The sequence below is a fragment of the Saccoglossus kowalevskii genome, chromosome 17 (genome assembly GCF_978046115.1).
Source record: "Saccoglossus kowalevskii chromosome 17, keSacKowa6.1, whole genome shotgun sequence".
Classification (NCBI taxonomy): domain Eukaryota; kingdom Metazoa; phylum Hemichordata; class Enteropneusta; family Harrimaniidae; genus Saccoglossus; species Saccoglossus kowalevskii.
Genome location: NC_140657.1, coordinates 17,182,579 through 17,200,128, shown reverse-complemented (window position 1 = coordinate 17,200,128; position 17,550 = coordinate 17,182,579). Strand labels below are relative to the sequence as shown.

Below are 17,550 nucleotides of genomic sequence, written 5' to 3'. Positions count from 1 at the left end.
AAACTCGATTCATTGTTCATTTTTTGTTATTTGCATATTCAATAGAGTACCTGAATTGAAATGATCAATTATCGCAACACCTAATTGGTGTAAATACGATCAAGCTCGAGATACACTGGAGTAAACGCTTACCAAACAAATTATCGTGTTGCTTAATGACGTCATTCCTTACGTGAAATTTCGAAGCAGGAAGTGAACTTTGCATCTAATCGTCAAAATTTAGGTCAGTTTATCGCAAAACGTTCTACACTCCTTCGCGTGTGTGTTGTTAAAATTCCAGGGACATAGCTGTAAGCTGTAAAATACGTTTTGTGAGCAGTATCTGAAAGGAAACACTGTCTGGAGCTCCGTTTATATTCAGTGTTATTTTATTTTTGTTTACCTGACAGCGCGACCTAATTCCAGAAGATCACAAGACGCGATAACATAGTCGTTTTTTCTCCAGCATTGGAGAATTACATCGTCAACGAGGAGTTGATACCGCTTGTTAATGAATGTTTTTTTCAGTACATTGACGCCGATTGTATCACTAGTGTCTGAGAGAGTTTCCCGTATGGATGGGATCATTCTGTGACAAGAGCCAGGCTATCCCAGCTGACAGTATAAACCATTGTCAGTCTCCATCATCTCGACGCAACTCCGAGATGCCTCTATTCGGACATAGACAGAGCGATGCATCAAAGAAGAAACTGGAGCATTGTCTGTACCTGGTAAGACTTATTTTCATTTCGATAGATTATTTGTGATAATTGTTTCTTTTTTTATTTATGGTTCGGAGAAGATGACTAAATCGACATGAACGTCTTGGTAAAATACAATAAAGTCTATGAGTAAGATTTCTTTCTCTAGTGACTGTGGTATAAGTTCTATTACGCTTTTGTTTTAATAGATGCATATACAACGAAAAAGATAAGTTGAAAATGCAATTTAAGAAAGAAAAAAAAACGAAACATGATGCTTTGCAGTCTGTGCCTCCTCTGTGTAAATCATCTATTACTAAGTGATTGTCCAGTCAGCTGACTCATGAGTGCATGGGTGCATAACAAAAACATGATTTATTTTATATTTTTTGATTTAATTTAATACTTATGAGCAAAATCAGCAAAATTGTGAATAAGCACTTGATACATTTATATTCAAAACATGTTAATTGTAGTGACCTTATTAAGTGTTTTTTTAAGAAAAGCCAACCACCAGAAAAGTTGCCTTGTTTGTCTGGCTACACAAAACACACAAATAAGAGTCTATGATGTCTACAACATTTCGTGGAAAACCATTTTGCTGAAAGGCAGTCTTAATATACAAGTTAAATGTAATATTATATCCATGTGCCCTCAAATAAAGTACAAGTTGATGAAACTATGACATTTATTGTAAAATAAACAAATTAATTTAAGATCTGAGGGAAGAATTTTACCAGATTTTAATTTTTTATGTAACATCATTCAGGTCATTAACTGAATTAGTAACATGACATTCTGCACTTTATTTTCATTGAATGGATGATTCAGTGAAAATAAAATTCAGTGATTAAACGTTTTTTCTATATGCTACATTCTGCTCTTCTAAAATAAGTGAGAATAAATCCCATACAAAACAAAAATTCTTATCAGAGAAATTTAATTCCAACTAAAAAGTACTTCACAGTATTTTTTTTAATAATGATTTTCACATTCTTTATTTGAGCAAAATCAAGTGTTGATTAATAAATGAATAAGGTGTGTAGTTTCCATGATAACTGTTCAAAACACAACTGTGCTACTTTATGCCTTAGTTCTCAATGAGGCCATCAGCATTTGACTGTGACTAGGAAAACACAGTTTTACAATTGTGGATTGAAACTGAAGTTGGGATTGCTGATAACCTATAAATTCATTATTAATATATGAAATTGTCAATATATAAATTAACCTTTTTATGTGCTCTTCCCTGGATTTTGGCTATGGATGGTGGTTAATTTCCATATTAATTAGCATATTTAATTGCATAATTTATTCGTTGTGCTCGTACATTTAGCCCACTTTTCAGTAACTAATTATATACACATGCTTCTACTTATTCACAATTATAGTTGCGATGAGGATTTACAAATTTTACTGTGATTAGTAAATATTTTTCGAGATTCTGTATCTGTTTTTATTGTTTATAAAATAATCTATTATTGAACACACAAAGACTGTATTACTTTTAGTTTTTCTTACACAGAGATGAAATCAATAAATTATAAATCACCAGGGTCAAATCAATAAATCATAATCATAAATCATAAATCACCAAGATGAAATCAATAAATCATAACATGTGCTATTTTTGACATGACCAAGATATTAGGCCTCAGTTATTGTGAATATCTGGATGTCTGTAAATGAACTCACCCAGGGACTGTATATTTTGTTCACTGTGAATTTTACTACAACATTTGCCAATCGGTGTGTTCCAATACAAAAAGCGCTGATTCAGATGCACATGTAGTGATTGACAATAGTGTATTCACAAAAAACTTCTATTTTTTCTTCTCTGCCCTTGAATCTTAACTAGGTTTTCAAGGAAGTCTTTTAATGCTTAGGTAATCTTTATAAATTTGGCATACAATCAATACTTTGATATTTATATATGTAGTTGTATGTACATGTATTGCCAAAAAATGGATGGGTTTTTCATCTTTTTGATCTTGTTAGAGTAAATATAGCTTTTCTGGATCTCTCATCAGTGGTATTGCTTGTGTGCTGATTAGATACATGTACATTATATACTGTAAAATACTTTATTCTCGATCACAATATTAATTCCAGCTAAAATAAAGTATTTTACAATATTCACCTTTGTTCTCGGCCCATTATGAAGTCAAAATAGAGGTTCAAATTTACAGTTATACACCCAAAATATGGCAAATAATCAGAAATGTTCCATGATGCTAGTTTCACAAAACATATAGATCCATGTTATGTTGCCTTGATGCTCAATAATGAGACACATTATCGCGAATAATCTGCTGCAATGATGTCATAAAATCCACTGATATAACTGTTTTATGCAGTTATATGTACAGTGAATGTATCAGCATCATAAATATGTTTAAGAGATTAACAGACATGTATATGTATAGATGATATTGACGATCAACTCAGCTAGGATTGCCTTTATAATCACTTTTATGTGTATGTGTGTCGCCTTCACGTATTAACTCCCAAAGTTGCTATTTGTTCATTTGATATTTGTATTTGTTGTCAAGAAATATATATGGCTTTGCATGTACTGCTATTGAAGTAATTTGGTAGTTAATACCAAATAATTTTTTGCATAGTTTGTGAGACTAGTCAGGTGATATGTGATATTTATTTATTTGTTGCAACCTTTTTGAATCACAATTTAAATAAATAGGAATTGCATAAGTAAAAATCAAATGTGGCAACAACAACAATTTTAGAATGTGTTAGAAAACAAAAAACTAGTAATCAATCACTGGGGCATTAGTTATTGAACATTAATTATTAAACGCAAGTGTAATTGAAAAAATCAGTCCGTCGACTTAGATACATACATCATGATCCTTTCTGGGAAATAAATGAATAAATTATGCACTGTGTTTTTTTTACAACGAAATAATAAAGATGTAAAAAGTTGTAACATAATTGCAAACACTAAATGTGTTTTGTTTTACTTGCAATTAACACAAAAAGTCAGACAAGACGTCAGTGACACTCTGTGTTGAGAACTGTCACGTGGGTGATGGTACAGTGTGGTTAGTGTGTTCACCTTGCATCAGGAAGGTACTGGGTTTGATTTCTGGAACCCACCACTTAGCAATATGATAAATCAGAGTATACAGTCTGCAGTCATTCCAATCAGATGGTATTGTTAGGTTTGGGAGACTGTTTCACACATATGCAGACAGGAGTAACTTCCTGTCTGGAAATATCACCTCACACAAAAATATTTATAAAAAAAGACGAAAAAAACTCACCTGACACAAATTAAATTTGCATTCCCTCTGTAAATATGTCAAACATCACTCCCAGAACAAAATAAAAACATTAATTGTGTTAAAATGATACTGTTTCAGTTTTAGCTAAAAAAAATTAATATCCCAATCTACTTTTTGGGTGTTTTGTATGGAGTCAATTTTCACTGATTTTTGATAAGTTGAATGTAAAATATAGGAAAGAAACAATTAGACAATTACAAGATAATGTAGATGGGTGACTCAGTAGCTGCCTACAAGATATGTACATGTAGAAAGGTGTTGGCTACAAAACAGATAGACATGTGGCTGGCTACAAGTTATGTACATGTAGATAGGTGTTGGCTACAAAACAGATAGACATGTGGCTGGCTACAAGTTATGTACATGTAGATAGGTGTTGGCTACAAAACAGATAGACATGTGGCTGGCTACAAGTTATGTACATGTAGATAGGTGTTGGCTACAAAACAGATAGACATGTGGCTGGCTACAAGATATGTACATGTAGATAGGTGTCAGCTACAAAACAGATAGACATGTGGCTGGCTACAAGATATGTGCATGTAGATAGGTGTTGGCTACAAAACAGATAGACATGTGGCTGGCTACAAGATATGTACATGTAGATAGGTGTTGGCTACAAAACAGATAGACATGTGGCTGACTACAAGCCATGTAAATAGGTGGTAGGCTGCAAGACATGTGTTGGTTACATGATAAGTTGGTGGCTGGCTACAAAACAGCACTATACATTAAACAAATATATCTGGGGAAACTTAGGTAACAAGTTAGGGGAAATCGGGTAATGTTGATAATGTTTCTGTTCATGGAGAAAATAGTTACTGAATACTGAACTGTATCACTCCCAATGGTACTGTGTCAATAACATACCTGAAAAGAAAAATGTTTGTACATCAGCTAAATCTGCATCCATAGAAACATCTGTTGTATTATTAACTTACTGTCAGTGAATATCATGTTACTTGATATAAATATTGAATGGCATAATAAATTATATTCACTATTCTATAATTCATTTTCTTACAGATTGAACTTGTAAACAAGTTTAGCAAAAGGAGGACTTCTGAAATTATAATTTGGAAAAAAAATAATCTGCAATATTTTTTGGCCTTGATGAGGAAGGTTCGCCCCAGATACAATAGATTTCACTCTGTAATGTAAAAATAGAATAAAATAACTACCACTTTGAACACAAATTACATATTATATTTAATATGCAAATAATCTCACCCAGATTTTAATTAGACTATCAAAGTAACTGGGAGAATATTTTTATTGTGTGTTATAAATTGTTTTGCATTCAACAAAATGTATATTATAAAATTAAAGTGTGCGAGAGACAATTAATATTTCGAGTAGGTGTATGTATTTTAATTGTAGGACACAACAACTGGGTATTTTTCATTACCTAATTTGAGATTTACAGTACAGCTCAAAACTTGCTTACCTAATGGCTAACACACATTAACGCTCTGTTGAGATTGCATTATGACTATGCCAATGAGTTGTTAATGCATGTTAGCAAAACGAGTTACATTTTGAAAATTAACTTTAAAATCCTGTGCTACAAATAATCATAAGTTTTGTAAATTGTAAATTGCATTCACAGTATTAATTTTGGTAACCGTCTGTTGAGGTGGTATCATCTCTAGTTGCGATAAAGTTATTTGGATAACCACTGATTATTGTAAACTGAAACTGTCATACACAGTGTTCTCCCCAGACTCTAAGCCAAGCATCGCGGCTAATTTACATAACAATACATCTTATTTGCATAATTTTGTTTGCATAATAATTAGTTTCCCCAACAAACATTGTAACTGAAATAAAGAAGAGATACATATCTCATATATTTTTTATCATTTACATTCATTGTGTTTTATGTGTGCATCAAGTCAAATACAGTTTGTTTGTTAAATTTGTAAAATCTGTATGAAGAAATTAATAAATCAATAATGACATTTTTTTTCTATAACGGCATTTCAAAACTAAAGTCATCGATTTTTTATTGATCTATCTATTATTTGTGTAAAGCTACGATCACCGTAACATTGTCAGCTGACGGCATTGCGTTGAACGGGTATTGACCGCTGCTGTTGCGATCATCGGCCCCTGACTTTTTTGTTTAAAAATACACAAACTTAGAATGTTTGCTTAATTAAAACGATTCATTGATGATTAACTTAGAAATTACATCAAAATCGCCAACGAAATGTTGTTTTTAAACATCGCGGAAAAACATGCACTCTGCGCCGCCATCTTTGCTACCTCAATCAAAATCTCCGTTGTAACCCAGCATGCATCGGTTGTGATGTCACTACATGCGTTACGTCGCCTTAGGGTGGCGTTCCTCGGTAATGACGCACTATGAATGAGGTATTTCTAGAGGTCAGGGTTCGTTTTTTCCTCGTCCGTCTCGTCTGCAGTTGAATAATTTTTACTTCGATTTATTTACAGTTTTTTTTTTCCGATGCGACTTAATTTCACTTGTTTTTTTAATTCTTGGTAAATAGTGTCACTGGCGATGAAGTAGTAAAAACGCAATTAATCGCAGTGCAGCAACTCGGGATAAACCATCCCGACGCAATGGGCAAATTATTACTACCCTAGTATTTTGGGTTTGCCAGCTCCCACCCTTGATAGACTTGGTAACTTCTTGTAGACTTCCGTTTTTATCACTGTTTTTGTAAGGCTAACTATGTACAAAGGCGGGATTACCTTTCGATCAATACATGTTATTGTTTTAAAGATGTGCTAGATGAGGCTGACACTTGTAAACAATACAACGTGAATAAGCATCGCAGGCAGGATTTCAAGGATCGTGGGCGAAACAAAAGCGACGCGGCTGTTTGTCTAAGCGAAGCGGGCCCGTAGTGCTTGAAAGGCCTGGGGAGAACACTGGTCATACAATTTGTGATGTATACTCTATGATGGACCTTGAGATTAATATGGTTTATGTAATATTAATTTGCGTACCTACAAATCAATTTTATAAATAATCACTAATAACCAAATTTTAATTTTTTGCTTTCAAAACTGACATTTAGAATACTCTCACTTTGCCCTGTACATGTGTCGTCACTGGCTGAAATAATTGTCACCATGTTTAATCATTGATACCTATTACACTTTTAAATTCTTTCCTACTAAACTGTACCTGTACCTGTATCAACAAGGACAACCTTATAATTGTTTTTTTTTTTTTTTCTCTACAAATTAAATTTAGACCTTCACATACTGTACATGTATATCATGCATGTCAGTTATTTTCTCTCTGGGCGAGGGCAAGGTCACAACAGTTTCGCTATGTTTATAGTCTGGCCTCAGTTTTATCATTATGAAATACATATTTCTTTTGCTAATTATTGAATATCAAAAAAATGATGCATTTATTGATGATAAATTTATTCTGGCTGAAAAGAAGTAGTATGTATTTAAAAAATAATGATATTTTTTTTAAATAACTTATGACGGCAATATGCACTATGTCTATTTATCATCCCGATATTATGTGGTGTTTACTGTTTCTATCCGTATGTATGACTCTCAGTAAATTGATATCAAAATAGAGATTTTAGCATGCACAGCATTTATTCCATGACAGATAGATGAATTGATTTCATAATTAGTATGCTTTTTTGCTGCAGTTCTGTAGGTTCTAATGTTGTCCTTGCAGAGATGTCTTGTAATCTATGCATGCATTCCAGAATACAATGTATCACAAATTCATATTTGGTCTTACTACATCTGTGTGTATCATGAAAAAATTACTATTTTTGTGTGTGTGTAAACTCCCAAAGGCATTTAACCTGGATGCCTGCATAACCATATACATACATTTTACAGAATCAGGTTGCAGACAACATGTCTGCATGAAACTGCAGACGAGTATTCTTGAAAGGAAGTTGCTAAAATTGATTGTGAGGCAGACACTGCCATGCTTTGTAATCTAGCTATTAGAGAACACAACCCTCGGCTATTGCTTGGCCTATATGTAATTCAAATTGTTTTATTCATATACATTGTATAAAATATAATTGTAAAAAATTGATATTAAAGTAGATTTCTGGACAACTTGGGGATTAATCCAATCTGCAATTTAGAACCCAAATGTCGAACAAACACTTGTATCTATCCACATTACCTTTTTCATTATTTCATCTATTTATTTGTTGCAACCCTTCTAACTAAAGAGAGGGCTCGTACATTTGTGGATCTATTATAGTGGAAGCTGCAAGTACTGATTGTTTTTTCATTTCCTGGTAAACAATCATGATGTATGTCAATGTTAGAAAAATCAATAAAACAAGCCGACAAGTTTCATGATTTGATAATAAACCTCAACAATTACATCGAATATAGAATTATAGATATGTCATCATGACATTGTCCTTACATGATATGACATTGTCCTTGCATGTCATTGGGACATTGTCCTCACGCATCATTGTGACATTGTCCTTACACATCATTGTGAGTTTGTCCTTACACATCATTGTGAGATTGTCCTTGCATGTCATTGTGACATTGTCCTTGCATGTCATTGTGGCATTGTCCTTACCTGTCATTGTGACATTGTCCTTACCTGTCATTGTGACATTGTCCTTACCTGTCATTGTGACATTGTCCTTACCTGTCATCGTGACATTGTCCTTACATGTCATTATGACATTGTCCTTGCATGTCATCATGACATTGTCCTTGCATGTCATTGTAGTATTGTCCTTACTTGTCATTGTGGCATTGTCCTTACCTGTCATGGTGACATGGTCCTTGCATGTCATCATGGCATTGTCCTTACATGTCATCATGGCATTGTCTTTACATGTCATCATGGCATTGTCTTTACATGTCATCATGGCATTGTCTTCACATGTCATCATGGCATTGTCTTTACATGTCATCATGGCATTGTCTTCACATGTCATCATGGCATTGTCTTCACACGTCATTGTGACATTGTCCTTGCATGTCATCATGACATTGTCCTTACATGTCATCATGGCATTGTCTTCACATGTCATCATGGCATTGTCTTTACATGTCATCATGGCATTGTCTTCACATGTCATCATGGCATTGTCTTCACACGTCATTGTGACATTGTCCTTGCATGTCATCATGACATTGTTCTTGCATGTCATCATGGCATTGCCCTTGCATGTCATCTTGACATTGTCCTTGCATGTCATCATGGCATGGTCCTTGCATGTCATTGTGGCATTGTCCTTACCTGTCATTGTGACATTGTCCTTGCATGTCATTGTGACATTGTCCTTACATGTCATCATGGCATTGTCCTTACATGTCATCATGGCATTGTCCTTACATGTCATCATGGCATTGTCCTTACATGTCATTGCGGCATTGTCCTTGCATGTCATCATGGCATTGTCTTCTCACATCATTGTGACATTGTCCATGCATGTCATCATGGCATTGTCCTTACATGTCATTGTGGCATTGTCCTTTCATGTCACCTTGACAGTGTCCTTGCATGTCATTGTGGCATTGTCCTTGCATGTCATCATGGCATTGTCTTCACACGTCATTGTGACATTGTCCTTGCATGTCATTGTGACATTGCCCTTGCATGTCATTGTGACATTGTCCTTGCATGTCATTGGGACATTGTCCCTCACATCATTGTGACATTGTTCTTTCGTGTCATCATGGAATTGTCTTCACACGTCATTGTGACATTGTCCTTGCATATCATTGTGAGATTGTCCTTACACATCATTGTGAGATTGTCCTTGCATGTCATTGTGACATTGTCCTTGCATGTCATTGTGGCATTGTCCTTACCTGTCATTGTGACATTGTCCTTACCTGTCATCGTGACATTGTCCTTACATAACATTATGACATTGTCCTTGCATGTCATCATGACATTGTCCTAACACGTCATTGTAAGATTGTCCTTGCATGTCATTGTGACATTGTCTTGCATGTCATTGTGGTATTGTCCTTACTTGTCATTGTGGCATTGTCCTTACCTGTCATGGTGACATGGTCATTGCATGTCATCATGGCATTGTCCTTACATGTCATCATGGCATTGTCTTCACATGTCATCATGGCATTGTCTTTACATGTCATCATGGCATTGTCTTCACACGTCATCATGGCATTGTCTTCACACGTCATCGTGACATTGTCCTTGCATGTCATCTTGACATTGTTCTTGCATGTCATTGTGACACTGTCCTTGCATGTCATCTTGACATTGTCCTTGCATGTCATCATGGCATTGTACTTGCATGTCATTGTGGCATTGTCCTTATCTGTCATTGTGACATTGTCCATGCATGTCATTGTGACATTGTCCTTACATGTCATCATGGCATTGTCCTTACATGTCATTGTGGCATTGTGCTTGCATGTCATTGTGGCATTGTCCTTACATGTCATCATGGCATTGTCCTTACATGTCATTGTGACACTGTCCTTGCATGTCATCTTGACATTGTCCTTGCATGTCATCATGGCATTGTGCTTGCATGTCATTGTGGCATTGTCCTTACCTGTCATTGTGACATTGTCCTTACCTGTCATCGTGACATTGTCCTTACATGACATTATGACATTGTCCTTGCATGTCATCATGACATTGTCCTAACACGTCATTGTAAGATTGTCCTTGCATGTCATTGTGACATTGTCTTGCATGTCATTGTGGTATTGTCCTTGTCATTGTGGCATTGTCCTTACCTGTCATGGTGACATGGTCATTGCATGTCATCATGGCATTGTCCTTACATGTCATCATGGCATTGTCTTCACATGTCATCATGGCATTGTCTTTACATATCATCATGGCATTGTCTTCACACGTCATTGTGACATTGTCCTTACATGTCATCATGACATTGTCCTTGCATGTCATCTTGACATTGTTCTTGCATGTCATTGTGACATTGTCCTTGCATGTCATCTTGACATTGTCCTTGCATGTCATCATGGCATTGTCCTTACTTGTCATTGTGGCATTGTCCTTACCTGTCATGGTGACATGGTCATTGCATGTCATCATGGCATTGTCCTTACATGTCATCATGGCATTGTCTTCACATGTCATCATGGCATTGTCTTCACATGTCATCATGGCATTGTCTTCACACGTCATTGTGACATTGTCCTTGTATGTCATCATGACATTGTCCTTACATGTCATCATGGCATTGTCTTCACACGTCATTGTGACATTGTCCTTGCATGTCATCATGACATTGTTCTTGCATGTCATCATGGCATTGCCCTTGCATGTCATCTTGACATTGTCCTTGCATGTCATTGTGGCACTGTCCTTGCATGTCATCTTGACATTGTCCTTGCATGTCATGATGGCATGGTCCTTGCATGTCATTGTGGCATTGTCCTTACCTGTCATTGTGACATTGTCCTTGCATGTCATTGTGACATTGTCCTTACATGTCATCATGGCATTGTCCTTACATGTCATCATGGCATTGTCTTTACATGTCATTGTGGCATTGTCCTTTCATGTCATCTTGACAGTGTCCTTGCATGTCATTGTGGCATTGTGCTTGCATGTCATTGTGGCATTGTCCTTATCTGTCATTGTGACATTGTCCTTGCATGTCATTGTGACATTGTCCTTACATGTCATCATGGCATTGTCCTTACATGTCATTGTGGCATTGTGCTTGCATGTCATTGTGGCATTGTTCTTACATGTCATCATGGCATTGTCCTTACATGTCATTGTGACACTGTCCTTGCATGTCATCTTGACATTGTCCTTGCATGTCATCATGGCATTGTGCTTGCATGTCATTGTGGCATTGTCCTTACCTGTCATTGTGACATTGTCCTTACCTGTCATCGTGACATTGTCCTTACATGACATTATGACATTGTCCTTACCTGTCATCGTGACATTGTCCTTACATGACATTATGACATTGTCCTTGCATGTCATCATGACATTGTCCTAACACGTCATTGTAAGATTGTCCTTGCATGTCATTGTGACATTGTCTTGCATGTCATTGTGGTATTGTCCTTGTCATTGTGGCATTGTCCTTACCTGTCATGGTGACATGGTCATTGCATGTCATCATGGCATTGTCCTTACATGTCATCATGGCATTGTCTTCACATGTCATCATGGCATTGTCTTTACATATCATCATGGCATTGTCTTCACACGTCATTGTGACATTGTCCTTACATGTCATCATGACATTGTCCTTGCATGTCATCTTGACATTGTTCTTGCATGTCATTGTGACATTGTCCTTGCATGTCATCTTGACATTGTCCTTGCATGTCATCATGGCATTGTCCTTACTTGTCATTGTGGCATTGTCCTTACCTGTCATTGTGACATTGTCCTTGCATGTCATTGTGACATTGTCCTTACATGTCATCATGGCATTGTCCTTACATGTCATCATGGCATTGTCTTTACATGTCATTGTGGCATTGTCCTTTCATGTCATCTTGACAGTGTCCTTGCATGTCATTGTGGCATTGTTCTTGCATGTCATCATGGCATTGTCTTCACACGTCATTGTGACATTGTCCTTGCATGTCATTGTGACATTGCCCTTGCATGTCATTGTGACATTGTCCTTGCATGTCATTGGGACATTGTCCCTCACATCATTGTGACATTGTCCTTTCGTGTCATCATGGAATTGTCTTCACACGTCATTGTGACATTGTCCTTGCATATCATTGTGAGATTGTCCTTACACATCAGTGTGAGATTGTCCTTGCATGTCATTGTGACATTGTCCTTGCATGTCATTGTGGCATTGTCCTTACCTGTCATTGTGACATTGTCCTTACCTGTCATCGTGACATTGTCCTTACATAACATTATGACATTGTCCTTGCATGTCATCATGACATTGTCCTAACACGTCATTGTAAGATTGTCCTTGCATGTCATTGTGACATTGTCTTGCATGTCATTGTGGTATTGTCCTTACTTGTCATTGTGGCATTGTCCTTACCTGTCATGGTGACATGGTCATTGCATGTCATCATGGCATTGTCCTTACATGTCATCATGGCATTGTCTTCACATGTCATCATGGCATTGTCTTTACATGTCATCATGGCATTGTCTTCACACGTCATTGTGACATTGTCCTTACATGTCATCATGACATTGTCCTTGCATGTCATCTTGACATTGTTCTTGCATGTCATTGTGACACTGTCCTTGCATGTCATCTTGACATTGTCCTTGCATGTCATCATGGCATTGTGCTTGCATGTCATTGTGGCATTGTCCTTACCTGTCATTGTGGCATTGTGCTTGCATGTCATTGTGGCATTGTCCTTACATGTCATCATGGCATTGTCCTTACATGTCATTGTGACACTGTCCTTGCATGTCATCTTGACATTGTCCTTGCATGTCATCATGGCATTGTGCTTGCATGTCATTGTGGCATTGTCCTTACCTGTCATTGTGACATTGTCCTTACCTGTCATCGTGACATTGTCCTTACATGACATTATGACATTGTCCTTGCATGTCATCATGACATTGTCCTAACACGTCATTGTAAGATTGTCCTTGCATGTCATTGTGACATTGTCTTGCATGTCATTGTGGTATTGTCCTTACTTGTCATTGTGGCATTGTCCTTACCTGTCATGGTGACATGGTCATTGCATGTCATCATGGCATTGTCCTTACATGTCATCATGGCATTGTCTTCACATGTCATCATGGCATTGTCTTTACATGTCATCATGGCATTGTCTTCACACGTCATTGTGACATTGTCCTTACATGTCATCATGACATTGTCCTTGCATGTCATCTTGACATTGTTCTTGCATGTCATTGTGACACTGTCCTTGCATGTCATCTTGACATTGTCCTTGCATGTCATCATGGCATTGTGCTTGCATGTCATTGTGGCATTGTCCTTACCTGTCATTGTGACATTGTCCTTGCATGTCATTGTGACATTGTCCTTGCATGTCATCATGGCATTGTCCTTACATGTCATTGTGGCATTGTCCTTTCATGTCATCATGCCATTGTCCTTTCATGTCATCATGCCATTGTCTTCACACATCATTGTGACATTGTCCTTACCTGTCATTGTGACATTGTCCTTGCATGTCATCATGGCATTGTCCTTTCATGTCATCATGGCATTGTCTTCACACATGTCATTATGACACAATGTCCTTACATGTCATTATGACACAATGTCCTTACATGTCATTATGAGATTCCACATGGAGTTTCATGGCCATTACACCATTACACTTAAAGTGATGATATCGGAAACATGTACACATGGAAGGGTTTACCATTTATTTTATGTTAAAACAACAAGGTTGGCAGCAATTAAAGATATAAATCTAAATATTGTTTACAATTAAAAGTTCCCAATTAATTAATGTCAAACAAATTTGAGAGGGATGTCATTCAAGGTCTCACCAGTTTAATACTCAATTGTGAATAGGATATATCCATCCATGCATACCAATGAGTATTCTCATGAAGTATTAAACTAAGAGTCTCTGGTATTAAAGCCCATCAAATATCGTGTTCATCAGCAAAGAGATTACACAGTATGTGCAGAATATGATCTCAGAGACTGTTAGTCATACTCTAGAACCCTGGAGACAATCAAGGCCTTGCAAGTGTAGATGAGAGATGTTTGTCCTTGTTGAGACGTCCTTGGCCTGTGTAGTAGGACAGTGTGATATTAATATTCAGGTCTTGTTACATGTGTCTGTGTTAAGGTTCATGACTTCCAATATCACGTATCACATCACACATTGGAACCTGTAGGAATACATTGTGTCTGTCTGATTTCCTACACTACTGTAACACATAGTTATACATTTATTGTATATCTGATCATAAAAATATGACTTATTATATACTGTACACATCTCTGCATAAACTATTGTAAAATACTTTATTTTCACTTGGAATTTTACTTTCACTATTTTTGTTGAAGGGATGAATCAGTGAAAATAAAATCCAATGAAAATAACCTTTTTTCCTGTAATATATATTCAACTCATCAAAAATTAGGGAAAAAAACTTCATAGAAGACAGCTGAAATGTCTTTTCAGTGAAAAAATAATTCCAGGTATTAAAAGTAAAATATAATATTTAACAGTACTAACGGTAATGCTACAGGTAATATATCATATTTATAAGTATCATATGTGTATATTACTCTGACCATTTTAATTTATTCAAATATCTTAAATATGTTCATAAATATTTATACAATGACTTATGCTGACCTATGTTAGGAGTAAACCATTAACAACTGGTGGGGTGGGGGTGGGGGGATGTGGTAAAATTAAAAAAAAAATGTACACAGACATTAATGAGAAAGAAAAAATTATTTGACAGTGTTTGACATATTGTTTACAATATTGTTTAGCATAAAGTGACAATTATTAATAAGCTGTGATTTATATCATTTTAAATATAACCACATAAAGATGCCAAATCTTACCAAAATAATGTTTTAGTCAAAATTGTACGGTCAAAGTGATCCTTCATTATGCTGTCACATGAAAAGTGTTGTGAAAACTAGTCACTATTAAAAAATGTGATGCACAAGACACACTGTCATGAGAAATGACACATAAAATCAGCTGTGAGAGATTATGAAAGAGAGGCTTAACCTCTCAAGATGGTGACACATTCTAGCAATGTCCATTACAAATTAACACTAATGCTACAGGGAATGTTTTATTTATTAAAATGAAAATCAAAGAGAAAAAAGTTAATATTGCTGCTTTAAAAATAGATGCTACAGTTACATGTATGTAGAATTATTCAATCACTGAATTTGCAGATTAATAAGTACAGCAATATTGTATTTATTTGATGGTCTATGAAAATTCAGCCTGGATATTTTATTATGCCTTGACTATAGCAACCTTTTCTTCTAATCCCAATAGTCTTATACATCAGTGGTCATGCCATACAACAGTTAGTGTGGTTCTGCCCCATTTCTCATAGTTTTGACTGAATTCTAAATTTACATCATGTACTCGTACATGCAATAACCGTTTTATAAAAACTTTATACAAACCTACTTCAATGATATTTTCACATTGGTCTCCAGTGTCATTCAAGATCATATCATGTCATTTTATATTCGTTAAAATATTTCTCCAAATTATCTTTAAATTTAATATTTGATTTGAACTTCTGTGAAAAACAGGAATAATATTAGTCGATTAGTGCAAATTGTTGTATAATTTATATTAGCATAAACTGTTGTGAACAGGCCCACATAGTTCTGATGAAATCAGAGTAGCAGTAAACACAGAGTTGTCATTCGGGTTTATTCTATGAGTATACTGTACTAATACCTGTATCAAATATTTATGCGCCATTAAAGCACATTACATAAATGATGCCTATAGAGCTGCATAATACATATATTACAAAATTTACATATATATTACAAGTGCATCCCCAATAGAAGAATAAACTGCATTTTACTATCTTTACATTGTAAGAGGGCATCAAAGCATGCTCCAAAACTCACATACCGGTATATCTAAATTGTGTAAAATAATCTGTCTAACCATGTCTCATATTAGTGGCTAAATACTACAAAGAATAAGTTGAAATTATTGATGGAAATAATACTTGCTTTAAAAATAAGTATTTATGTATACTCAGTAAGGGAAAGCTAACTGATAGGCAGCGAGGAAGTTAAGTTACACCTGACTGTACTGTATTTAATTATATTACTAAATATACTAAATGTGCAGGTGTTTGGTTCCCAATGCATAATTTCACATCAAGTGCAGACCTTTTACGTAATTAAATAACATTATACGTCTGCCCTAGCCTTAATAGTAATAAAGAGCATGATATATTACCGTGTCCATTATGGTTGCGTATTAAAAAAGATTAACTGCCCTGTGCCCTCTTCCAGAGTGCTTACATGTAATTATTCAATGGTGGAAAGCGATACGCTTCATCAGTCCAAATGCTGCCTTCTTCATTTGCTTATTTTTAATGTTTACTATGGTTGCACTCTCTTTTACATTCGTTAGTTATTAAATCTATCAACTTTTCATTCACGATTTTCTCCATGTTTTCACATTTTCACAAATGTAGCGCTTTAAGTAATTGATAATTCAACAGCATAAATTTAGGCTAGTAAATTGTCTTTTCATTTTAAAATATGAAAAACACGTTTTAAACATTTTATTTTTAATTTCTTACCTTGAAGTGGTAACATAGTTACATGCCTCAAAAACCTTGTACATGTATATGTATGGCTTGCATATTGTTACTGTTTTGTGTGCGCGTGTCTGGAAATCTTTTAATGTCAGGAAATTATTATTAAAGAATCTGAATCTTTTAATTATTGTTGTATCTATGGCAACACTAAATTATATACATGCTTGTACTTCTACCACATTTGGTCATGTGAACCATTCAACTTTATTTCTGTAAACCAATTGTATCTATGGTAGTACAATGTGTAGTCTATATGGACTTGCTACAGCTTTTGCGACCCAAGGTCCTATGACAGACACCATTAAAAATAAATGCAATCGTTTTGAAC

General features: G+C 35.5%; 1 protein-coding gene across 1 annotated transcript in view; it reads left to right on the top strand.

Moving 5' to 3' along the window:
- Positions 1 to 213: 213 nt before the first annotated feature.
- LOC100369519 (E3 ubiquitin-protein ligase LRSAM1-like) overlaps positions 214 to 17,550 on the top strand; it is a 45,772-nt gene continuing 28,435 nt past the window's right edge. The window contains exon 1 of the mRNA XM_078009975.2: positions 214 to 710. Within this exon, the coding sequence (XP_077866101.1) occupies positions 558 to 710 (153 nt within the window). The 5' untranslated portion in view covers positions 214 to 557. The remainder of the gene's footprint in view (positions 711 to 17,550) is intronic.